Source organism: Mustela nigripes, chromosome 4 (assembly GCF_022355385.1).
Source record: "Mustela nigripes isolate SB6536 chromosome 4, MUSNIG.SB6536, whole genome shotgun sequence".
Lineage (NCBI taxonomy): Eukaryota > Metazoa > Chordata > Mammalia > Carnivora > Mustelidae > Mustela > Mustela nigripes.
This window is the reverse complement of record NC_081560.1, coordinates 161,256,431-161,283,238: the sequence shown is the minus strand read 5'-3', so window position 1 is coordinate 161,283,238 and position 26,808 is coordinate 161,256,431. Positions and strand designations below refer to the sequence as shown.

The 26,808-nt window shown below is 40.0% G+C and overlaps 1 protein-coding gene across 10 annotated transcripts in view; it reads right to left on the bottom strand.

Annotated features, from left to right (window-relative positions):
• Positions 1-19,167, bottom strand: part of LCOR (ligand dependent nuclear receptor corepressor) — a 144,670-nt gene extending 125,503 nt beyond the window's left edge. For 4 of the 10 annotated variants that reach the window (XM_059398244.1, XM_059398246.1, XM_059398253.1 and 1 more), the window contains exons 1-2: positions 18,334-18,511; positions 17,962-18,035 (exon numbers count right to left, since the gene is read on the bottom strand). In XM_059398244.1, coding sequence (XP_059254227.1) covers positions 17,962-18,035; positions 18,334-18,416 — 157 coding nt within the window. In that variant the 5' untranslated portion in view covers positions 18,417-18,511. Of the gene's footprint in view, positions 1-10,635; positions 10,871-17,961; positions 18,036-18,329; positions 18,512-19,044 lie in introns of those variants that run through there. The other 6 variants (XR_009403969.1, XM_059398247.1, XM_059398250.1 and 3 more) reach the window with 6 other exon arrangements.
• Positions 19,168-26,808: the final 7,641 nt, after the last annotated feature.

Genomic DNA, 26,808 nt, shown 5'->3' with positions numbered 1-26,808 from the left:
CTGCCTGCCTCTCTGCCTACTTGTGATCTCTCTCTGTCAAATAAATAAATAAAATCTTAAAAAAAAAAAAAAAGAAGAAGAAAATCAAGAGGAATTGGGGCACCTGGGTGGCTCAGTCAGTTAAGCATCTGCCTTCAGCTCAGGTCAGGATCCCAGAGTCCAGCTCCACCCTGGGCTCCCTGCTCAGTTAGGAGTCTGCTTCTCCTTTCCCTCTGCCCCTCTCCCTTTTAGTATGCACATGTGCACATGCTTTCTCTCTCTCTCTCTCAAATAAATAAATTGTTTTTTAAAAAAAGAAATTAAAAAATACCTTGAGAAAGAGGAAATGAAAATGTAATAAACCAAAATTTATGGGATGCAGTAAAAGAAATTTTAAGAGGGAAGTTCACAGTGACAAATGCCTACTTCAAGAAACAAGAAAACAACCTACTGTACACTCAAAAGAAGATAAAGAGAACAAAACCCACAGTTAGTAGAAGGAAGGAATTAACAGAGATTGGAGCTGATAGAGACTAAAAAGACACCAGAAGGAAAACAAAAACCAATGCAATGAAGAGCTGGTTCTTTGAAAAGATAAGCAAAACTGACAAACCCTCAGCTAGCTAGACTCACCAAGAAAAAGAGAGAACTCAAATAAAATCAGAAAGAGAGAGATGAAAGAGATGTTATAACTGATACCACAGAAACACAAAGAGTAAGAGAAGGCTGTAAACAATTATGCGCCAGCAAACTAGAGCACCTAGAAGAAATGGGTAAATTTCTATAAACAAAACCTACCCAAACTGAATCGTGATGAAATAAAATATATATATGAACAGACTGATTACTAGTAGGGAAACCTAATCAGTAATCAATAACCTCCCAATGAACAAAGTCCAAGACTACAGAGTTTCACTGGTGAATTCTACCAAACATGCAAAAAACAATTACTACCAATCTTTCTCAATCTCCTCCAAAGACAGAAAAGGAGGGAACTCTTCTAAACTCATTTTAGGATACCAGCACTACCCTAATAACCAAAGCCAAGCAAGGATCCACAAGGAAAGAAAACTACAAGCTAATCACCCTGACGCACATAGATGAAAAAATCCTTAAAAAAATAATAGCAAACCCAATCCAATAATACACTGAATCATTCACCATGATCAAATGTGACTTCAGTTTTGCAAGGACAGCTCAACATCTATAAAATCAGTCAATGTGACATACTACAACAGTTAACAAAATGAAGGATAAAAACCATATGATCATCTCTACAGATGCAGGGGAAACATTTGACAAAACTCAACACCCATTTATGATAAAAACTCTCAACAAAGCAGGCTTAGAGGGAACATGCCTCACCATAACAGAAGCTATATATGACAAGCCACCTACTAATTTCATACTCAATGATGAAAAGCTGAAAGCTTTTTTTTCTAAGACCAGGAACAAGACAAAGATACCCAGTCACTGTTATCACTTTTATTCAACACAGTATTAGAAATCCTAGTCAGAACAATTAAGCAAAAAAAATAAAGGGTCAATTGGAAAGGAAAAATAAAACTATCACTATTTGCAGATGACACGATGTTACACAGACAGAACCCTGAATATTCCATAAAAAAACTATCTGAATAAATGAATTTGGTAAGGTTGCAGGATACAAATACACAAAAATCTGTTGCATTTGAATAAAAAAAAAAGAACTACCAAAAAGAAATGAAAATAATCCCATTTCCAACTGTACCAAAAAGAATAAAATACTTAAGAATAAATTTAACCAAAAGGATGAAATACCTATATCCTAAAAACAAGACATTAATGAAGGAAACTGAAGCAAGACACAAACAGAAATCTAGTCCATTCTCCGAACTGGAAAAATTACTATTGTTAAAATGTCCACAATACCCTAGTCAATATACAGAATATACAGATTCAATGCAATCCTTACCAAAATTCCAATAGCATTTTTCACAGCAACAGACTAATCCTTAAATGTGTATGGAAGTATAAAAAACCCTTAAGAGCCAAAGCAATCCTGAGAAAGAATACAGCTGGAGACATCATGCTCCTTGATTTCAAACTATACTACAAAGCTTTTAGTGATTAAGACAGTACTGTATTGGCATAAAAACAGACACAGATCAGAGGAACAGGAGAGCCCAGAAATAAACCTATGCATATACAATCAGTTAATTTGTAACAAGGAGCCAAGAACATACAACAGGGAGAGGACAGTCTCATCAGTAATTATTAGAAAAACTGGATGGCCTCAAGCAAAAAATCAAACTTGACACCATCCTACACCATACACAAAAATTAACTCAAAATGGATTAAAGATCCGTATATCAGATCTGAACCACAAAACTCCTAGAAGTAAACACAGGCAATAAGCTCCTTGACATCAGACTTGGTAATCATTTTTTTTTTAACCAGACACCAAGAGCAAAACAACAAAAGCAAAAATAAACAAGTTGGACTACATCAAACTAAAATGCCTCTGCACAGCAAAGGATACCATCAACAAAGCGAAAAGACAACTTACTGAATGGGAGAAAATATTTGCAAATACGTGTCTGAAAACGGGCTAATATCCAAAATTCATAAAGAACTCACAAAAGCAAAAAATCCCCCTAAATAATCCAATTAGAAAACGGACAGAAAATCTGGAGAGACATTCTTCCAAAGAAGATATATAGATGGCTAACCGTTATATGAAAAGATGTTCTACATCATTAATCATCAGGGAAATGCAAATCCCCAATCAGCTATCACTTCATACCCATTAGAATAGCTATTACCAACTAGAAATGTAGAAAGTATTGGCAAGGATGGGGAGAAAAGGAAACTCCTGTGCACCGTTGGTGGAAATGTAAACTGGTGCAGCCACCATGGAAAAAGTATGGGGTGGGAGGAGAAACCACATTTACATAATATGAAACATACAGACACAATTATCATTAGCTGAATGAGGCAAACTTTCTCCCACCACAGCTACATCTTCTTCATGAGAAAAATGAGTTAACGTATTTTTACATGAGTTTAGGGAGCTACTGCCCATTCTTTACATATCCTGCTTTGTCCTAAAGATAAATAAATGACCCTTATTCTCACAAACATTTTGTAAGGAAACCATCTTTGAATACATTATTTTAGTTCTTGTACCCAATATATACAGTATTTCCGAATATCATGTCACCTTTTCTGTCTGAAATGCAGGAGTCTATTCAACAATAAAAATCAACACAACAGTTTTTCTCAAAATATCGTTAATTAGAAGGCTCTCTAAAACCTTCTTATTTTACAGATATGGAAACCAAGATGCAGCGATTAAGTATGTTTACTCAAACCACACAGATAGAGTCATACGTGTACTAGAACCAGTGCTCCTCCCCCAAGGTTTTTCCTACTGCACACACTGCCTAAGATCGGTCTATTTTTTCTAAGACAAAGTATTTGGTAGTGCTGTTGGCAAAAAGCATACAAACGAGTATTTTTGCCACCCTATCCTACAGAATGTAGCAATAAATGTGGTAATGTGTAAATTGCCATCACCCACACCATTACACAAAGAAGCTGTAAATATATAAAAGTTCTGAACAGACCAAATACAATGCAATTTAAATTCCAGAGTGTAGAGTCATCATTCTTTATTACAAAAATATTTAAAAGAAACTATGTTATAATTTTAAGATTACATCTAAAAAACAAATTCTGTGACTCAGCTTCAAGATTTTTTTCAAGGGATCTATTATTTATTAAGCAAAGATGAAGGTCTTTGTTTCTTAGTCAATTCTCACAACCCTCCTAAACAGTATTTACTACTAATACTATTTCATATAACAATGAACTAAAATTAGTTCTCTCTACATCTCACAGCTGGTAAAGTGTGAAAATAAAATTCGTCCCCAGGTCTGCCTGATCCAAAGTCACATTTTTGTTGTTATATTCAAGTGCTTCCAGAATAGGCCTTAAAATGTGATGAACAACTGGAGAAGTGATGAGAGGAATAAACTTGTGAATTCAAAATATATTTAACAACCCCTTCCATCCTATCAAGATACAATCTTTAAAGGGTTAGTTACTCTTTGGTACTATCTGACAAGCATGCAAATTCATGTCTAAAATTATTTTTGTACATTACGCATTTCTCTGGAAGTAAAAATGTTTCTCATGTAATCTGGTGTTTTAAAAAGAAAAGACTCAATGGTTAACTTCAAGAATGGTTGCAACTTTTAATTTTTTAAAATTCATAAATGGACAAAAGACAGAAGAGACAAAACTATTTGCATTATATCAAAATAAAATTGTTTTCTAGATTTAATATAAGCAATGATGCAAACAGAGCAAAAAAACATTCACTAGAAAGGAAAAAGACTTCACTGAACATGTATGCTTCACTACTGAACTGTCTAGTTAGTATCAATCTTTTAACTATGACCACGATTATTTCAACTTCTGAAGTCATTCTTATCTCCATGGGCTTCTGAAGATACCTGTTTTCCCCTGGACTAAAATACAGGTATCTCCCACTTTTCAGAAGCTTGCATTACACCATCTTGCTTTTATGAAAAACAGCAAAAAGTGAAACAGCGGTCAGCATCTGTTTCACAGCAAGCTGGTACAGAGGGAGTGTGCACCCTGAGCAGCTAGAGTGGAACCACCAAGTTCCTTCCCTTAAACTACACTCAGCATCAAGCCACCCTAAGTTTGAATTTTTATCTGTGAGCTGCTGTACTTTATCTCAACTTATTTCTTGCATTCATTAACAAGATGAGTCCCGGTATCAGAAAAACCTAGGACCGCTTATTTCTTGGGTCTGGGAATGAGCAGAATATTCTCCATATAAATAATAGGTTACTGCTTCTTTGCTCTATACCATTTCAGCTCACTGAAGGTTTCATAGGAACGCTCTACTTTCAGGTAAGAGAGGGAAACCTGCATATGCATACATTCATTTTAAAAATTAATTCAGTTTCCTTCTTAATTTGATGCATTTCCAAACATATATCATTTTACACACACAAAAAGAAAAAAAAAGAAACATAAGAGATGGAGCTGTATAGAGCTGAGAAGAAAGATGAGTGAAAACTGCATCATGAAAAAACAATTTACTCATTCCTAAAAGAACATTCTTGGCAGAATCCTAGGCTGCATTACTGGACCAAATACCTGAAGATTCTGCATATTCTGCCATCTGAGCGCAAATATCCTTTAAGCATCAAGTTTTAAAGTGTACTACTTATTTCATACTCCAGTCAAACATAACAGCAACAGTACCATTAATATTACTGCTTATACTTCTGTTCTTGAGTCACAAAAATCAGACACTGATAGCAACACAATTTGACAACAGATCCTTCCTTTCTGGTTTTCCTTTTTTTTTTTTTTTTAATTTGACAGAGATCACAAGTAGGCAGAGAGGCAGGCAGAGAAAGAGAGGAGGAAGCAGGCTCCCCGCTGAGCAGAGAGCCAGATGCAGGGCTTGAGCCCAGGACTCTGGGATCATGACCCAAGCCGAAGCCAGAGGCCTTAACCCGCTGAGCCACCCAGGTGCCCCTCTGGTTTTCCTTTTTTAAGATTTTATTTATTTATTTGACAGAAAGAGATATCACAAGTGGGTAGAGAGGTAGGCGGGGGGGGGGGGGGGGGGGGGGGGGGGGCGGAGAGCCTGAAGCAGGGCTCGACCCCTCATGCTCTGAGCTGAAAGGAGAAGCTTAACGAACGGACTGAGCCACTCAGGTGCCCCTCCTTTTTTTTTCTTAATACAGCAAATATTTTTACCTGCAAGTGGATATTCATATTCCTCAAAACAGCGGATTTCATCTGGATTACTTGTTAAACAGTATCTGACAAAATATGGATTAGGTATTTTTACCTAAACATCTTTATACAGTTTTAAAAATAACTGTTCAATGTCTGAGAGGTAATAAACATTAACCACTTAACAAGAGCACACTTATCATTTTTTTCCAAAGTAAAGCTTAAATCCTTAGAAAAGGAGAGAAAAGAAAGGTAAAAAATGTCTGGGTCATCAACATCTCTCATCCCGTCTTTGCCACAATTTCAGTTTATTTATTTTTTTAACCAATGTACCTACGTTAGAATAACTTCTGCATTAATACATATTTTCTTGCCTTTAAAAAAAAGATTTATTTGAGAGAAAGTGCAAGCGGGGCAGTAGGGCAGACGGAGAAGCAGACTCCCTGCTGAGCAGGGAGCCAGATGTGGGACTGGATCCCAGGATGCTGGGATCATGACCTGAGCTGAAGGCAGATGCTTAACTGACTGAGCCACCCGTGCGTCCCATTTCCTTGCGTTTAAAAGATCGAAATCTGTAGATAATTTAATCTTCTTAGTAGTTTAACAGTCTTGATCAACCAACTCACTCAAGGTTAGACTGTAAACTATGTGGCCTACTGTCTTAACAGAAAAATTAAGTCCCTCCGTTTTATAGCTCCTGACAACTCCTACCTAGCTTTCTCACCTAATACGGAAAATTCTAATTTCTCTTCTCTGTCTTTTGTCCCTTTATGAAGGTACTCTTGCCTTGCACCAATAAAATGTACTAATCTTTGATATAAAGATATGTTAAGATTAAACAGAAGTTCTTTGCCTAAGGAGAAAGGGACCAAAAGGAGCATGATTTAGATAAGATTATATGTTTGTAGCCATAGCAATGGGTCTTGAAACGGTTTTCAGCAGATATACATGTGGATTTGTGACACTCGGCATGTCTATTTTAACATGCCAAAATCTATTTTAATAAACCCAAGCAGTTATATATAGTAATACACACAAGAAAATTGGTTGTACAAGTCTCGCATGGAAAATAACTTTATCACTTCAACCGTACTTCTTTTAAAAAAGTCAATAAAGCAAAAATTCTAGTACCTCCTAAAAAATTGTTGGAAATTAACCCATGTTACTTATTTTTATTCTGACATTTTCTCTTTCTAGAATAGAAACCAATCTAGATAAAGTAGCTAACACAGTATCATAAAAATATTACTGCCATAGGCAATTTACCAATAGGTAAATAAGTAAAATTTTAGTACACTGGCCATTGAACATAGGTGATATGTTAAGCAAATCATTTTAGAAGATGTGTCAGTTGTATTAAACACTCACAGAAAAATAACCAGCTTAAAGGGTTTTTTAAACATTCCCAAAGATTTATGGACTGCTTAATGCCTGCCCATAATTAAAGTATCACTGTACTGTGATCAGGATAAGCTAATCAATACTCATTTATACAACTGAACTTTCTCCACTTCCTTACTAGCTGAATGAAAATTCACATAACCTAACACTTGTGATGAAATTATTTACATCATTAATCATTCACTTAAAAAGCCTCATTTCAACAAGCACATAGACAAACATATATGTTCCTCACATGTTTTTATTCTTAGTAAAGGCAAGGAACTTCACATTTTATTTTGATGGGAATTTCTCCCCATTACTTTTGTCACAATCTTCCTATATCTATTACTAGAAGCATTTTATCAAGATCAGTGATGTCTGAATTACCAAACAGCATATTTTCCTTAAAGATTCCTTTTAAGTATTCTCTACATCCATCGTGGGGCTCGAACTTACAACCCCACGATCAACAGTCGCATGCACTTCCAACTGAGCCAACCACGTGCCCCCAAAACTGTGTATTATTTTTAAAATTTGCCAAATCGCTCCTTCCTTTTCTCAGTAGTCACACACAACTCAACTTCCCTTTTAAACACACATTTAAAAATACTTATTGCCAACTACACCAAATCTAAGTCACAGAATGTTAAAACTGAGAAGGCATTTGGCTAAAGTCCAAGAATCCTAAATCCTGACCCCTAGTCTGCTTTACTCTGCTTGCCCCTCCACCCTCCCTCCCCCCCCCAACCTCTGAGCTCTCTGAGGATATGAATAGAAGAAAAGGCCAGGCACCTACACACTGTTATTAAAAGGCTTTTGTTAACAAACTTCAAAGTGCCTTGGACTAGGTCAGTCCACATGGAAGGCTCATCAAGCTTAAAGCCCAGAATGAGTATCACTTAGACAGCCTTTCCTCTGTCAGCCTATGCTCAATTCTCAGCCAATGATTAGAAGAAAGGCCAGTCTAGCAACATACGAAGAAAAACTAAGCCAGTGGAAATATTCAGCTCAGAAACCTACTTAGCTCTGAATACCACCCACAAAACTAAAAAACCAAGAAGAATGAAGAAAGCCAAACAGGATGATAATGCTAAAGAGAAAGGGGCAAGGCATTCCAGGATAGAGAATTGAAAGAGTAATTATGTTACTTACGATTTATGGTAAGATAATGGGGAGAGAAAGCAAAATTCTTTAATATAAATAAAATAAGCAATTAGAAGTTATAAACAAAGAAAAAGGAGCAATGTGATAGAACCAAATAGAAAAGTCTAAAAAGAGGGCATATGCTTGAATGTTTAAGATTAAAGAGCACAGGCTTTTGAATTCCACTCCTGGGTCTACCACTCTTTAGCTCAGTGATCATGAATGAAATCTTTAATCTTCCCAAATCTGTTTCTCCACCTGTATAACAGATAGTAACATCAAAGGGATATCGTTTGGCACTGCGAAAAAGCTCAGTATCTGTTAGCTTTTTAAAGAATTAGTAAAACAACAAAAACTTGTCTTCTCCACAGAGAATTTATTTCTTTAAATTTACAATGGGGATAGGTGTTGGCAAGGAGACCATACTATATGAAAGTCTGCCAAGAGAGATTCAATAGTAAATATAATGCCTGGGATTTTTATCAAAATAATCCAGTGGGAATAAAATATTGGCCATTAGTTCTCATTCTTTCTATTTTCACGTATGTTTGAAATTTTCCAAAATGAAAGATTTTTTTAAATTCCTTTCTCTTTAATTAATACGGTTGAAAAAATAAGTCCTAGCATCCTTTATACCTTTGAGAAATCATGAATTTAAAAAGAGAGAATAGAGGTACAGAGACAAATGCCTACAAATGACCTAGAAAATATGCCTACATTGATTGTGAGGAAGGAAAGTATCCAGGCAGGAGCCTACGAATTCCCATACAATGGAGACAATTTAAAAAAAAAAAAAAAAATGAAAAACCAGCATGCATCAAAGTGCCCATAAACATGTCTCAGTTTAACAAAGTCAACAATTCTTCTACATACATTGTACACTTATTTTTGAAAATCATATAAACCAATATTTATGTATGTATGTAATCTCTACACCCAACATGGGGCTCAAACTCATGAGCCCAAGATCAAGAATCGCACGCTCCTGACTCAGCCAGCCAGATACCCCTAAACCATTAATTCTAAACATATGAGCAGAGCATGCTTATATTAAATTAGATGTAGGGGTACCTGGGTGGCTCAGTCAGTTAAACGTCTGCCTTGGGCTGAGGTCATGATCCCAGGCTCCTGGGATCCCGTGCTCAGTGGGGCACCTGCTTCTCTCTTTACGTCTCTGCCCACTGCTCTACCTACGTGTGCTCTCTCTGCCAAATAAATAAATAAAATCTCCTCTAAAAATAAATAAATAAATTACATATGAATTCAGTTATAAAAAAAATACATACATTTCACATTTTCACAAATAAGATTTTCTTTCACCAAGCAAAATATACCTTATAAGTCCTTTTAAAATTAGTTTTTCTGGGTGCCTGGGTGGCTCAGTGGGTTAAGCCACTGCCTTCGGCTCAGGTCATGATCTCAGGGCCCTGGGATCGAGTCCCGCATCGGGCTCTCTGCTCAGCAGGGAGCCTGCTTCCTCCTCTTTCTCTCTCTGCCTGCCTCTCTGCCTGCTTGTGATCTCTCTCTCTGTCAAATAAATAAATTTAAAAAAATAAAAATAAAAATAAAAATAAAATAAAATTAGTTTTTCTTCCTGTTCACAATATGAGTTTAGAAGAGGGAGAACAGGCTTTTACTTTCTGGAAACCTCTAAAAAGCCAACTAGCTAGTAAGAGAAACATACACAATAATCACTTATTAATGATGATAAAATGACTGATATTATGCTAACAGTAAAATCAAGTAACAGTCACAGACTATCTAGTATTACTAATGAGAATGAAAATGCTCATCACACAACAGTTTTCCATTAACAGCAGCTTTCACAAGTTAATACTAGTGTTCACATCTTCTAACCTAAACATAAGTACGGATGTGCTAATATATTTAACAGTGGTGGAAAACTACTATGTAACTTCATACAGCAATTGCAGGAAGTTAAATAAAAAGTTTGCTCTGGAAGAGTTCAATTCTGTGTTTTACTTTTACCTGATAAGTTAGGTAAATATTTCAAATGTTAAAAATATCACACAATTATTTCTATGGATAAGAGGAAGCATTTATGGTAAGGGAAATCCCCTGATTGCTTCAATAAAAGTTATTACTCAATGTCTCCCAAATGACCAATTATTTTTTTAAATAATCATCTTATATTCCTACATTCCTAAATAAAGGCAATAAAACAGTGCACGTGGGGCACCTGGGTGGCTCAGTGGGTTAAAGCCTCTGCCTTCGACTCAGGTCATGATCCCAGGGTCCTGGGATGGAGCCCCAAATTGGGCTCTCTGCTCTGCGGAGAGCCTGCTTCCTCCTCTCTCTCTGTTTGCCTGCCTCTCTGCCTACTTGTGATCTGTCAAATAAATAAATTAAAAAATCTTTAAAAAAAAAAAAAACAGTGCAAGTGAAAGGGTTTTTTGTTTTTTATTAAGTATAAAATGTTCTGGGCGCCTGGGTGGCTCAGTGGGTTAAAGCCTCTGCCTTCGGCTCAGGTCATGATCCCAGGGTCCTGAGATCGAGCCCCAAATTGGGCTCTCTGCTCCGCGGAGAGCCTGCTTCCTCCTCTCTCTCTGTTTGCCTGCTTCTCTGCCTACTTGTGATCTGTCAAATAAATAAATTAAAAAATCTTTAAAAAAAAAAAAAACAGTGCAAGTGAAAGGGTTTTTTGTTTTTTTTTAAGTATAATATGTTCTGGGCGCCTGGGTGGCTCAGTGGGTTAAAGCCTCTGCCTTCAGCTCAGGTCATGATCCCAGGGTCCTGGGATCGAGGCCCACATTGGGCTCTCTGCTCAGCAGGGAGCCTATTTCCTCCTCTCTCTCTGACTGCCTCTCTGCCTACTTGTGATCGCTCTCTCTGTCAAATAAATAAATAAATTTTTTTAAAAAAGTATAAAATGTTCTATGTAGATATAAGATGGTGACATCAGTAATTTAGATTTTCCCAAAGCTTTCTATATGTCAAGTTTTGGACAATTTGTTTACTCCCCTACCTTATTACACTCACCAAAAACCTTGTAAGACAACTTTGTTTCTACAGGATCCAGGTCAAACTTCCTAAAACAAACAAACAAACAAACAAACAAAAACATACACACACAAAGAACTGTGATGGACTAACTTCCTAACTTCTAATGATTTAGAAGTTATAATACTCCCTTACTTCAAATGGTAAAGTACAATTACAAGTTTTTAAATACAACTGAGAGATACAACTGAGTACTTTCTTCCTATTTAGTATAAAACATCTCACACATATTGTTTCCAAATACCAAAACTTCAAATAGAAGTCCATAAATTACTGTTACATACTTTTTTTCTTGTAGCCATTCCCTATGACTTATCCTGCTCTTACATTCAAAAATACAAATTACCCAAAACTGGATTATAAGAACTTCATTATCATTCAGTTACTCAACAAACACTGGCTTTACACATGTAACTTCCTTGGACCACATAACATTCAGAAAAATGATTATGTGATAAATCAAAAGAACACATATTTGTCTCTAACAAAAGAATGTGGAACAAAAGGAAAAAATATATAAAAAATCATTATAAGGGGTCAACCATACAGCCTTCCTAATATACCCCTCATAATCCATTAAGGATTCTCAGACTAATTCTCCCACCTACCTCCTAAGAGTCTCAATTTCATCCTTAAGACATTATTACACCTGATATGTAACACCAAATCTAATTCAAAAATCTGAGAAACTCACAAGAATCAAGTCTTTTAAAACAATATAGTTTAGCACCAGAAAATAAATTCACACAGTAACTTGTAATGAGTAAATATAAACTATCAAGTATCTGAGTTTCATAAAATGCAACCAAAAGATACAATCTTAAATTTCAAAAATACTATTATATAAATTTCTCTCACTACTCAAATCTGGATGAGTCAGACAAAATGTCTACATAAAGGTATCCCTCTGTACTCAAACTTTTGTTACTTACTATTCAAAACTCAAGCACAGAACAGATTTAAATAATGTGATTTGCCACGTTATCTGAATCTGACATATGAACCCTCACTACAGAAAGGCAGAATTTCAAAGATCTGGATAGCGAAGTCTATCTGTGCTGTGACACACAGCTCTATCATTAGGTGTCCCTGGCTGGCTCAGTCAGTAGAGTATGCAACTCTAGATCTTGGGGTTGTGAGTTCAAGCCCTGTGATGGGTGGAGAGACTACTTTAAAACAACAACAATACTGGGGTGCCTGGGTGGCTCAGTGGGCTCAGCCTCTGCCTTCGGGTCAGGTCATGATCCCAGAGTTCTGGGATTGAGCCCTGCATGGGGCTCTCTGCTCAGCAGGGAGCCTACTTCCTCCTCTCTCTCTGCCTGCTTCTCTGCCTACTTGTGATCTCCATCTGTCAAATAAATAAATAAAATCTTAAAAACAAACAAACAAAAAAAACACAACACAGGAGCACCTGGGAGCTCAGTCGGTTAAGCTTCCAACTTTTGGTTCTGGCTCAGGTCATTGAGATCAAGTCCTGCATGGGGCTCTGTGCTTATCACAGAGTCTCCTTGAGATTCTCTCCCCCTCCCTCTGCAAAACTCCGCATGCTCTCTCTAAATACAGCATTTTTTTAAAAACTACAATATTCATAATTCATATAAAAGATATTAAAGCAAGCCCTTCCAGTTATTCTAGTTCTCTCCTATCAATCCACTACTATACACATTACTCCCTTTACAAGGTATTTTAAAGTTTCCTTCTGGTCTGTAATTATTTTTAAATTGAGAGTTTAAGAAAAATATTTGTAAATCATACACTGATGTGGGTCTAGTGACCAAAATATACTCTCACATCTCAACAATAAAAAACCAAATAACTCAGGGGCGCTCAGTAGGTTGAAGCCTCTTCAGCTCAGGTCATAGTCTCAGGGTCCTGGGATCGAGCCCCACATCGGGCTCTCTGCTCAGTGGGAAACCTGCTTCTCCCTCTCTCTCTGCCTGCCTCTCTGCCTACTTGTAATCTCTGTCTATGAAATAAATAAATAAATAATCTTAAAAAAAAAAAAAAAACTCAACTTTAAAATTAGCTAGGGATCTGAATACACATTTCTCCAAAGATACACAAATAGCCAAAAAACATGTGAGAAAGTGCTCAACATCACTGGTCATTAGGAAAATGAAAATAAAAACCACCATGAGATACCACTTCAGACCTACCCAGTAAAACAGCTACCATCAAAAAGACATCAATATCAAATGTTGGCAAGGGGGTAAAGAAAATGGAATCTTCCTTCATTGCTGGTGGGAATATAAAATACTGCAGCTGCTTTGGAAAACAGTTTGGCATTTCCTCAAAAACTTAAGTTATCATGTGACCCAGCAATTTCTCTTAAGTATATACATCCAAGAAAAGTGAAAACAAATGTTCATAGCAACATAATCCCAACAGGCAAAAAGGGAAACAATCCAAATGCCCATCAACTAATGGATAAACAAAACACAGTATGTCTATACAATGCAGTATTATTTAGCCATGAAAACACTAAGTGCTGATAAATGCTACATGAATGAATCTTGAAAACATGCTAAGAAGGCAGACACAAAAGATGATGTATTGTATGATTACATCTATTTGAAATACTGAAGGTTGACAAATCCACAGGAACAGAAAGCAGACTGGGGATGCCAATGGCCGGGTGCAGACGGAATGGGAAATGACTGCTAACAGGTTTGGGGTTTCTTTTTCTGGCAATGAAAGTGTCTGGAATTATACAGTGATGTTTGGATATAGCGAATAAACTAAAATCACTGAACTGTATATTTTAAAAGGGTGAATTTTATGGCACGTAAACTATATTTCAACTGAGAAAAGAAAAACTTTAGGGTATCGTTCACTGTACTTGGGATACTTCCTGCATGCAAGAGACAATACAATGAACTTAAGTTCACATTGGAATTATCCCCAAAACAATGTGCAGCTGTAAGGAGCAGTAAAAGAATTTTTTAAATGTACGCAGAGTAATTTAGAGGGTAGTGATGGTGGTTAAGTTTTTAACCTGAAACAACAAAAACAACAGCTTTGTTTATTCACATCTACCCAATATCCAGATTCCATACAGCAGATGGGTAGACATAAAGAAAGAAAGAAGAGATTCTGAGGCGTATCAAAACAAATCAAACCCCTTTGCTGGGCTTCTTAGCCCGTTTGCAAAACAGGAAAAAAAAAAACCAATCTCATTATTTAACATATACTTTTATTTGCCACAAAAGATACTTTCCAGCTGTTTCCAAATACCAAATGCAACCTCTAAGGATCAAAATTTGTCAATATTAAGGATGTTCAAAGAATATATATGCCACTGATTTTAGGCAATTCCAAAAATACATTTTGTGCAATGGAATATAGTATAGCCTCTGGTGAGTTAACCTAAAAGAGATACTGTTTTTGGATAACAACATCATTCCTGTCAAGACTATGTGAAAAACAGTATGTGTCAATGTTGAGTTCCACAATGAAATCGTCAAATAAAGGAAACATTCCTCTCCTAAGGAGAGAAATGCACTGGAAACCCCAATATGGCTAACAAAGAGGCCCCACTTTTTTAACCTGTGTTAGAAAATCCTACAGCCTGGGACACCTGGGTGGCTCAGTGGGTTAAGCCTCTGCCTTCGGCTCAGGTCAGGGTCCTGGGGTCGAGCCCTGCATCAGGCTCTCTGCTTGGTGGGGCCCCTGCTTACCTCCCCCCTGCCTGCCTCTCTGCCTACTTGTGATCTCTGCCTGCCAAATAAATAAATAAAATCTTTAAAAAAAGAAAGAAAGAAAATCCTACAGCCTATCTTTGCAAACCTATCATCTATCCATCTCCTACAAGAATCATGGTCTGCAGTTTAAACAGTTTCAACTCATTCTTGTCCTTTGCCACTTTTGCTTAGTTGTTTCTCATGACAGGAATGCCTCTTACGTATTCATCAAAATGAAGCAAAAATCTGCCTCCTTGTTCATGAAGCCTTCCTACATCATTTCAAGGGTTTTCTTTCACTTCTAAACATGCCTAGCACTTGCTTGCACCACAGTAAGGCACATTTTGCCTTGTACTATAAATGAATACACTGTATCTTCTCGGAAGTACTAAAAGTTCTTGAAGGTTAGTTAGCATAGCTTTTGTCTGCCCACAATGCCAGGTACAAATTTAAATGAAGTACTTACCTAACTGCCTTTCCTTTCTAAAAACACCACTAATAAAAGTAGCTAAATAATTAGATGGATGCTCTGAAGTGGCAAGTCTCCACAGACACTAAACACCTAATCCTCACTAAAAGAAATTACAGGCCATCCAGTATAGCCATAAGGGGGGGGGGGGGGCGCATTATTCAGAGGCTTCCTAGAAGTGCTCTGGCTACAAGCACATTGGAGGGAATCAGGGCAATTTGAAATAACTCTGTGTTAAGTCAAAAAGACTTACTGTGCTCTCCTTTTTCTGCCAAAATGAGTACGCTGAAATCAACACAATTTTCCCTACCTTGGGAAGAGCTTTTTGAGAATACAGCAAGGATGAGGAGCAGCCAAGCAATAGGTCACATCACACCAAGATCCAGAACCTCGATCTTCCTGGAATATGGACCGCCAGAGTCCCAGAGGACACCTCAATAATCACCGGGGTACCAAACACCCATATTGATCACAATCACTGCCTGAAACTGCTACTGACTACAATTCAACTAAAATATAATAATGGAAACACAAACACCTCCACAATCCTGATGCACCCCACCACACAGTCCCCCAAAATAGAATTAAATTTTGGAAATAAATGAGAATTCATTTTTAACCCAAAGACTGCTATAAATTAAGTATCATTTAGAAACCAAATGACCCTAAAGTACTAAGATAATCAGTCAACAGAATCAAATAGGTTAACTGTTCAGAACCAATCTCATTAAAATAAATGAGGAATTATTACGTTTGCTAGGGACAAACAACATAGTTGCCTTTTGCATTTTATCAATCACTACTAGCCTTTTTAAGTATAGAAAGTTAACACTACTACTGATTTATTTAGAACTTTCCTCTTAAAGGAATTACATGTAACAAAAGAGAAAATAGGAAACCAAATTGATTTTAGCTGCAAGACTATCAACTATGTATTACTGATCTGCACTCTGAATTTCCTGAACTTTCCTAACTTCGAAGTGGAAATTTGGAGTTAAAAGTGTGCTAAAGAAACTGATAACCAGATTAAAATCCCCCTTCACAAAACAAATCAAAATTTGATATTCAATTCAGTTATTTACAGAATTTTGTTAGTCATCAAGGGAAAGGGGGGGGGCACCACCCTGTCAAGCAGCAGTAACTTACTACTAACACTAGCAATGACTGATAAAAAGGGGGCCTGAGGCAGAAGGCAAGGATTCAAAGCAAACAGAATTAGAATAAGATAAACAACTCATTAAAACCATCTGAACTAAAGTAAGAGCAATTTAGGAAACCTACAGGGTTACAGTCAATTTCAAACCTTTTAAAAACTAAAAAGCCTTACCAAAAAAGCCAATCTCAAAAAAAGGTGAGCCAAATACAAGAACTAAAAATTCTTCAAATTTCAGGATTTTATGTTCTTAATTCTGAAAGCTCGTTAATTTCACACTGTGCAAAACGTGCACACCTTCATAAACTCTTTCATATGATGGTTACAACTAATAATTCAAAAAGAGCTTAATCTGATGTAACATTTTAGCAAATGTAGGGTAGATTTGAAAAAAATACAAGCTGAGACAGAGTAAATGATAACTGATAGCCAAAAGGCTTTCTGGAAGGCAGAGCTGAGCCTGGATTGGCAGGAGGGAAATTTTAAAATTTATCCACAAGTCAACTTACACCAAAAATTGTTTCATGCCTTTATTACTTACACAAGCATGTTTTAAAAATGTACTTTAAACCTGTGGACAACCAAAATGATACCAGATACCTTAAGGCAAGATACCTTGTTGTCTATGTTAATTTTGATGTTACAGTCTTAATCCTTAACAAAATTCACATATATTTTCAAAATGAAACACTGCAAAAATGGAAAGGCTTATATTCTCTAGGTAAAGGTTACCTTATGTTTCACTTACTTAAAGTTTCAGTTTTGCTTTTTAACCTATTACAGAAGACATCTCTTGTGGGACATTGTAAAGGGCATACCCTCCTGTCAAGCCAGAAAGCTCAAACACAAAGACACAGAGCTAACCAAGTGCTGTAATTCTTCCAAACTGAGCCTCTCCACACCCCCTCCACCCTTCCCCCCAACAGATATGTCTATTAAATCAGTGTCTGTTCTCCCCCTCGCACAACAAAGAGAACTTCTCACCGCATGAAATTGCCGCTGAATGGACACCAGAAAGCAGGATTTGCATAATTCCTTCCAACGAAACCCAGTCGGGAAGGAGGGGATGAGGGGCCCAAGCGTACGGATAGAAATCTCCTAGATTCGGCTGGGGAAGACCTGGTTCCCAAGAATATTCCCTACCGGGAGGGGGGGGTGAGGAAGGGGGAAAGGGGCTGGAATTCTACGCCTCCCCAAGACTGGGCCTGGGGGACAGAGGAGCAGGAGAAAGCATTTCCCCACAGAGCAGCAGCACTGAAGCAAAGATGGGGAAATAACAATGCTGGGGGACAGGAGAGTCAGACACAAGGATGGACTGGGGCTAGGGGGCGGCGGGCGGAGCGGAGACACCACACGGGCCACTTACTTTTTGGAGGGGGGTTAAATATATGAGTTAAGCCCTTATGGTCCCGCCGGCCGCCGCACAGAGGGAAACGGGACCTTGGGAGAGAAAAACAGACAAAACACACAGTGTGAGAGGCGCAGCTCGGCCGCCCGGCCCCTCCCGGGGCGCCCCCGTCCACACTCCCTCCTGCCCGTGGGGAAAAAGCCACCCGAGGCCGGTAGGCTGGGAGGACTGGGGGCGGGGGGGGGTTCGAGGCTCTCGGCGAGGCGGCGGCTCCGACAAATCCCCCGAGAAGGGACAAGAAGGACCCCACGCTCCGGTTTCTCGGTCGGACCCAGTTCCACCCCCCCATCCTCCCCGCCGCGCACACACCGAACACAAATACGCACACACCGACCCGAGCGTCGAGGATTAACTCCCCGGCCGCCGCTGCCGCCGCCAGCAGAGGAAGTGCAGCCGCTGCCCCCCGCGGCCATGACACCCTACTTGGCTCGGTCAGGCGGACCCGGGGCCTGTGACAGCTCCGGCTCCCTCCGCCCCCATCTCCACCTCACGCCTCGCACACGCCCGAGCGCCGGGCGTCCGCCCGCCCGCCGCCGCGCGTGCACGCGGGGATTGGGGCGCGCGTCGCCGCGCGTGGGGGAGGGGAGGCGCGGGAGGGGGAAGGCTCCGGGCTGAAGGGGCTGAGGAGGTCCCCCCACTCCCGCCCCCAGCTCCCCGGAACCGGAGGCGGCGCCCCCGGTCAAGTGGCAGCACCGCGGGGCGAGTCTCCACAATAAGCCGGCGGCTACGCGGGGCCGCCAGGCTGGGGGGGTGGGATGGGAAGCGGGGGTAAGGAAGGGGCACGCGCTCCCGCCCAAGAGCCCGCCCCGGGGAAGGCGCGCGGAGGGGAGGGGCCGACGCGCGTGCTCAGGCCTGACCGAGGAGAGCCCGCCCGGAGGTTGCGCGCGCCCGCACTCCGGGGGGTGGGGGAGGGGGACGCCCGAGCCAAAGAGGGCGGGCGGGCCGGAGCAGCAATTGCCTCTGCCCCGGCTCCCTCCCTTGTCCGGGGCAGGCGGTGGCGGGGCGGCCCGAGGGCCGGAAGCGGCCGGGGGAGGGTCTCACCTACACAGTGAATGAGCTTGTGGCGCCACGAGTCCAGTTCTTGCCGAAAGCCGCGTCTCTCAACGGAGCATTGCTGCCGCCTACACACCCTCGCCATCTTCTGCCGCCCGCCCGGCCCTGCCTCCTCCGCGGCCCCGCGCACGCCCAGCCGCGTCGCCCGGGGCCGCGCACGCACCCGCGGCCTGGGCGTCGCACCTCCCGCCGGGGGTGGCGCGGGGGCAGGGCCGGCCTCACCTCGCGGTGGCCCCGGCGTCGTCCCGGGGGCTGCCTGGGCGTGCGCCGGCCCCGCGCTTGTCGCGGAGAGGTAGCTCGACCGCGCTTTCTCGTCCGCGGCCACCGCCAGCTCTGGCCGCCCGGGAAGGCGCCTTCGCGGGGCAGGAGCTCGCCTGGACCCCCGATCCTGCGCCGCCTTCACACTGTGCTCCAAGACCACCGCTGCCCCTTCCTTTCCCTTCCCGGGACTTTTTGTGTCTTAAACTAGCCCCATGTATCACTTCTATCCTGCGTATCTCCCCCCACCAACTGTTGCGAGTTCCGTGGTAATAATCGCTTTTCTGAACTCAGCCGAACCTGCTGCTTTCGGGAGACAGTTTGTAAGAAGCAGAGTTCAATACCCGATGCCCATGGAGGCACTAAGCTCCAAAGTTTTAAAAACCGGGTAGGCTGTAGTTTATTAAGTAATGGGAAGACTTGGTCAACGTCCGTAAACCCAGTAAAAATTGAATCAGACGTTTTAAATTAAAACTACGAGGTTTCTACTAACAAGGCTGATCATAGGCGAAATTCTCAAGGTGGCACATTCGGAACCCCTCCTGTTTGTGTAGTAAGAGGTTTAAGAAAAGTGTGCTAAAGTGAGAATGGTATTTCAAAAGAAGGCTAGGTTAACAATACTTAGAGTGTTGGAAAATGGCGTAATTCCGTATTTCAGGAAAGACTCGAGAAATATTTTCAGTGACGAAGGAGATTTTCAGGTGAAAACCTGGGTAATTAAATCACCCTGCGTACGTAGGGCACTACCTCTACCCGTTTAAACATTATTCTGAGCTTAATTGCCTGACTGCTATTTGGAAGGGAAAGAAAAAAGAAAATGGAACGAAAAGAGAAAGGAGGGGCGGGAGAGTGAAGAATAAATGGAAAATAGATCCCTCTTTAGTACCCTGGGGTTCTGGCCTCTTCCTCACATTTGGGGTTTAAGATTAAGGACGGTGCATTCCTGCTTTTAGATATTTGAATTTAAATGTGAAGACTTAATCTTAATTACTGTAGTAGGTAAAACAAAGTCACTAAATACTTGGCAGGCAAGAATTCCATTGGTGTATTGATTTCTGTCTTTTCAAAGTAGAGGCCCTGGTCTCTCAACCAGGCACTTGTGGAATGCCCTCTCTATCCAGAGATAGATATGGAGATGGAGTAGGTGGGCCTCTTGGGTAGAACTGGTTTGAAATGTACAAGTAGGAAGGCACCTCTGCTCCCCAAATCTAACACCAATGATTATTCCACAATTCTCAGAAGTCCACCATATTTCACCTGCTAAAGAGAACTGTCAAATGAACAAACTATTAAGTCAGGAAGTACTGAATTTCTGCATACACAAAACTATCCTGAGTACTGAGGGGAAAGGACAAACGTGAAATGAAGGACGGCTCAGGACACCCACCCTGCCACATGTAATGGCAGGCCGTTTTCTGTCTTCAATCTGAATCTTCTTTTCTTTGCCACTAGGTGGCAGGTTTGAGTCTTGCAGCTTTTAACCAATTTTCTATGGTTTTTGCAGGAGCTATGCTTCATAAAGTTTCAAATAAATGAATGACATGTAACTTTAAAATGAGTTAATGAATGTGCTTTCCAATTACCCATATAATCTTCTTGAAATGATCAAGCCAAAGGTAATACTTCCTCAACATAATCTCTTAAAGTCTCAGACATGTAGATTAAAAGGATCCTAGAGACTTCAGAGATTGACTCTAATTTGAAGTATGGAATTACAAGCCCAGACAAGTAAAGTGACTTGACCAAAGTTGCATAGCTGCTCAGTAGAAAGAGGACAATAAAAGCCAGCAGCCAGATTTCCCAGTTCCCAGTTCATTGTTATTTCCATTACTCCACTTTGAATTGCAATTATTGCTTTACTTATTTTAAGTTGGGAACCAATATACAGTTGACTTCTCACAAAGGCTTATTTGTAAGAAGGGATGAGGGAACAATAGAAGTAATTATAATTTACTGAGTATTTACTATTTGTCTAACATGGCAATTTTATTTCATTCCATCTGAATAACAATGCCAAAAAGCTGGTATGATTTTTACTTACTTTTTATATTTTCCGGATTAGAGATTCAAGAGTCAGAGGAGTTAAGTGACTTTGTCCAAAGCCACAAAGTTACCAAATGGCAAAATCAGAATTCTAAGATCTCTCTGACTCCAAAACCCTCTAATTGTCCTACAAGTAGAAGCAGAATACCACACGCAGAGGATTCATTTAATTCCATGTGAGAGGTTATGTTCCACTGCACAGTTGAGCAGTTGACAAAAATGTTGACCTCCTGTCATATGTCAGGCAGTCCTAGGCATCTAGGACACATAAATATCTAAGACATAATTTCTGAACTCTAACACTTTTGGCTACCCTGGGATAGGGTAGTTGGAAGTTCTTTCACATTCTGGGGAGGATTGAGCATTACAATACAGTGGCTAAGAGAGTAGAATCTGAAGACACAGAGAGATTGATTAGAATCTTCATTCCATCCCTTAGAACCCGTGTGGACTTGACAAATTAACTTTCCTGGTCATCAGTTTCCTCATGTGACAAAGAAGATAAGAGTCTATAAGATGTAGATTGTGTGAAGATGGAATGAAACAATCATGGACAGTGGCTGTCACATTGTTAGCATGAAATGACCATCAGGCTCCCATGATGAGGCTCCCATCTGCTTGTCCTGACTGCAGGGTGACAGGAAACCATGATGCTTGTACAGTTTGGGATGAATATGTAACAGGGTGAAGAAATAACAGCAATGACCTTGGCCTTTGAAAACAACATTCTCTGAGTCACGTTCTGTAGTTCTTGCAATGGGCAGATGATAGGGAAACACAGAGCACAGAAAATGACAATCAGAGAATGGGGGTAGCCTCTATGAACCATAGGACTGGCTGGTCAGGATTATATCAAGCTTGCATCTGATTAGCTGGAGATGGCATATAATAAGGGAAAGGACATCAGAGAAATGGGAGGATGAAATGGATTGGAGCCTTTTCAAGAAAGAAGTCTCCTGTTGGGAGACCTGTTAAAAAACATGGTCAACTTCTCATGAATTCCAATAAGTGACACTTTTAAAACCACTTTTCATGGATTATGTCTTCTATTCCTTACAACAACCCAGTCAAGCATCCCCATTTGATAACCGAGCATGAACGGCTAATTTGCCTAACTATAGGTTATGCCTAACTATGATTTGGCTTCACACCCAGGCAATCTGGGTGGCTCAGTCACTTAAGTGTTTGCCTTCAGCTCGAGTCATGATCCGAGGATCCCGGGATCGAGCCCCAAGTCTCGAGCCCCAACTTTTCCCTCTGCCCCTCCCCCTGCTCATGCTCATTCCCTCGCTCTCTTCGTCTCTCTCTCTCTCAAATGCATAAATAAAATCTTAAAAAAAAACATCCAGGCAGTCTGGTTGCAGAGCCGGCTCTTTAATCTTTGCATTATTTTGCTACCTGCGCTGAGCAGGGAACCTAGAGTGAGAGACAAGACCCAGCAGACAGAAAGGAAACTGGGACACTTGGTAGAACTGCTTCTGTAGGGGCTCTTTGTGCTTTAGTAAGACTTTCCAAGTTCCTCTCTTTTCAGTCTGCCTGTGTAGCCAGAAAACTTTATGACTTTCTGTGTGTAAGTGACTTTTTTTTAAGTTGTATTGAGATATATTTCATATACTATAAAATTTACCTGTCAGTGGTTTTTAGTATATTTACAGAGTTGTGCAACCAGCACCGCAATCACGATTAGAACATTCTCATCAGACCCCAAGAAACCCCAGGTGTATTAGCAGTTACTTCCCATTCCCCCCTCTCCTCAAACCCTGGCAACAACGAATCTACTTTCTGTCTCTGTGAATCTTCTTCTTCTGGACATTTCAGGTAAATGGAATCATACAACTAGTGGTCTTTTGCGACTGGTCGCTTTCACTGAGCATACTGTTTGCAAGGTTCATCTACGTTGTAGTATGGATCAACACTTACTTCCTTTTTGTTGCCCAATAACATTACATCATATGGATATACAGCATTTTGTTTATCCATTCCAATTGATGAATGCTTAATCGATTTCATTTTTTGGCTATTACAAGTAATGCTGCAATGAATATTTCTAAACACATTTTTGTATAAACATGTGTTTTCATGTTTGTTTTAAATTTGAATATGCATTTTTGCCTATCTATTCTGAAATACTTTCAGATTATAGAAAAGTTGCAAAAACTTCTATATTCCTCTGTCACAAATTCCCTAATTGTTAATAACTTACCACATCTATTTTTGCTCTCTATGTATCTATATACAGGGTTTTGTTCTTGTTGTTGAGTCTTTTTATGAACAATCTGATAGAAAACTATAGACTTGACTCCTACCATCCCTAAATATCCAGTGTGAATGTCTATAAAGCAAAGACACTCTCCTTCATAATCACCATATAACCCTCCATTACATCCGGAGATCAACACTGATGCAGTACAGGCCCTATGAAAATTGTACTCTCCGTTACCAACGATGTCTCTTTCCCTTTTCTGGTCCAGAATCCTAACCAGAAAGTTACGCTGAATTTAATACATACATTCTCAGTCTCTTTGATTTGGGTACAATGCCTCAGTCTTTTCTTGGTGTGTGTGTGTGTGTTTTGTTTTGTTTTTAGTGACCTTGACACTACTAAAAAGAACAGGCCTCTCATTCTGTAGAATGATCATCAACTGGGTCTATGCAGTGTTCCTTATGACTAGACTCAGGTCATACATTTTGACAAGAAAAACACAGAAATGAGGCTGGGGTCTCTGAGCATCTCATCAAGGGTTCATGATGTTAACTCTTCATATTTTTGTGATGAAAATTTTGCTCATCTAGTCAAGTGTTTTGTTTTTTTTTCTCTTAAAGATTTTTATTTATTTAAAAATCACGACAGATCACGAGTAGCCAGAGAGGCAAACAGAGAGAGAGGAGGAAGCAGGTTCCCCACTGAGCAGAAAGCCGGATGCGGGGCGCTATCCCAGGACCCTGGGATCTTGACCTGAGCCGAAGGCAGAGGCTTTAACCCACTGAGCCACCCAGGCGCCCCCAAGTGGTTTTCTCCACCATAAAATCACCATTGCTTCCTTTATACTTGATAAATATTTTGTAGGGAGGTATTCTGAGATTATGCCAATGTTCTGTCCCTTGCCCTACCTACCTGCCAGCCTTAATATCCATGAATCATTGCCTGAATTGCTTGTCACAATGATCATGGTCAAAAAGTGATTTTCTTACTTCATCATTTCTTCTGTATTTAGTTTACATTCGAAGAGTTTTTTCCTCTTCCTCATTTACTTGTTTATTCGTTACTTATGGACCCATTATTTCCTATTTCATTCAGTCAGTTGTAATGTATTGCTGTAGTTATTGTCATCATTCCAGATTTGGCCAGTGGGAGTCACTTCGAGCTGACTTTTATCCTGTTGGCATACCCCCATCATTCTATAAAAAATTTCCTCACTTTATGGTACAGCTAGGTGTTCTAGGCTCATTTTGTATTTTCTCTGCCTCAGCTCTAGAATGAGTCCTGGTTACTTTTAGTGGAGGATAGTATTTAGATATCAAGATTTGGGCTCAGTGTGTTCACTCCTACTGGGGTGTCATGGCTACTAGGTCTTTGCAGCAGTCAGAGCTAGGAAATACATGTGTCTATATATATACATATATAGACACATACACCTATATTTATATTTGTATATTTCTAAATATAATTATACACCATGAGTTTATGCTGATCAATTTGATTCCAATCCAGCACCTCTGAATATCTGCAAGCCTTTCCCTGTTACACACTTATAAATCCCCCTTTGACAGTGAGAATCCAGGTTCCCATATTTTTTCATATTGACTTCAGTATATTTATTTGCTTAACCCCCACTGTATTTAACAACCTCCTGCCTCCTCGTCCTGCTATCTCCAGAAACCCTTCTCAAGAGTGTCATCTTCTGGCTACCCAAATATCGTCATCTACATGACGCACCACCATCCAGTGGATGTCAATTCTCCGCACATCAAATGACATACATTCTATGACTTTCTAGCCAATGTTCCAAAAGGAACTCTAGAAACTTTCCAAGATTTATAAAGAAAAATAAAGATCAATGAATAATTACAACGTTGGTTTTGAAAAAGAAGAGCAGGGGTGCCTCGGTGGCTCAGTTGGTTAAGCATCCAGCATCGGACTTGATTTCTGCTCAGGTCATGATCTCAGGGTCAGAGATAGAACCCACATGAGACTCTGTAACTGGATGTGGAGCCCACTTAAGATTCTCCCTCTCCCTCTGCCCCTGCCCCCCACACTGCATGCATGCACGTGTGCGCTCTCTAACAATAAAAAATTTCTTAAAAAAGAAAAAGAACAGCAAAGATGAGTATGGTCAACACAGAAATATGCAGCTTAAATCCTCCTTCATGGTAAACTCACAATTTGCCTTGTAGGGAATGTGATCACTACACAGCCTCCTGCTGTCAACAGCTTCAGGGTTAGCCTCAGCTGCTCAGAGCTATCTTGCCCAAGGTCACATCTTTCTGGGGCTGCCAGGATATGGTGACTAAGGGCTAGGAAGCTATAGCCTGGTCATTTCTGCCTGATGTTGGACACTGACAGTTAACACTTGTTCCAAAGTACTTCACGGGACTGAGGCTGAGGCTTTGTCGACTGAGGCTTTGTCGACTGAGGCTTTGTCGACTTGCATCTTAGATCACTTTCTCTACCCAATTCTGCTCCCCGCCCCACCATTTCCACTCACAGGGTGCTAATCCCTAATAAACCTTTGCATCCCAAAGTTCATCTCCAATTCTGCTTCCAGGGAATCTGACATGTGACAAGGAGAGATTAATTGTACTAGATATTATAAAATAAGGCCATAGTAATAAAATTACCATGGTGCTAGCATAGGAAGAAGGAGATGATAGAAAATAGTATCTTTGGGGCCACTACGTTAAGAAAAAATTTAAGTTTATTAGATATTTTCCCAAATGACAATGGAATTAATTAACTAAGATATAAAGAGTTTTCAGAGGTTGTAGGAATAAAACTTAAATATCTTTAGCATTGGGACCCCTGGGAGGCTCAGTTGGTTAAGCATCTGCCTTCAGCACAGGTCATGATCCTGGAGTCAGTGGGGGCGGGGATGGGTGTGTGCAGGGAGTACTGAACTCAGTGGGGAGCCTGCTTCTCCCTCTGCCTGCCACTCTCCCTGCTTATGGGAGCTCTCTCTGATAAATAAATAAATAAATAAAATCTTAAAATATCTTTAGCATTTTTTTTAAGGAGTAAGTGAGCCTTTTCTTCTAGAAGCCCTCAGAATCATATTCTATGTTGATCTTTATACTGATCTATTTACCTGAACATATGGTATTTCATTCATCTGGTTCTCAGGAAAAAAACAAACAAACAGTTCACTGTTGTCTTTGTTAGGTGACTTTAGGGGAAAGGAAAAAAAAAAAAAGAAGAATCACCAGAAAGGAGTTATTTATAACTAGGTAGCAAAT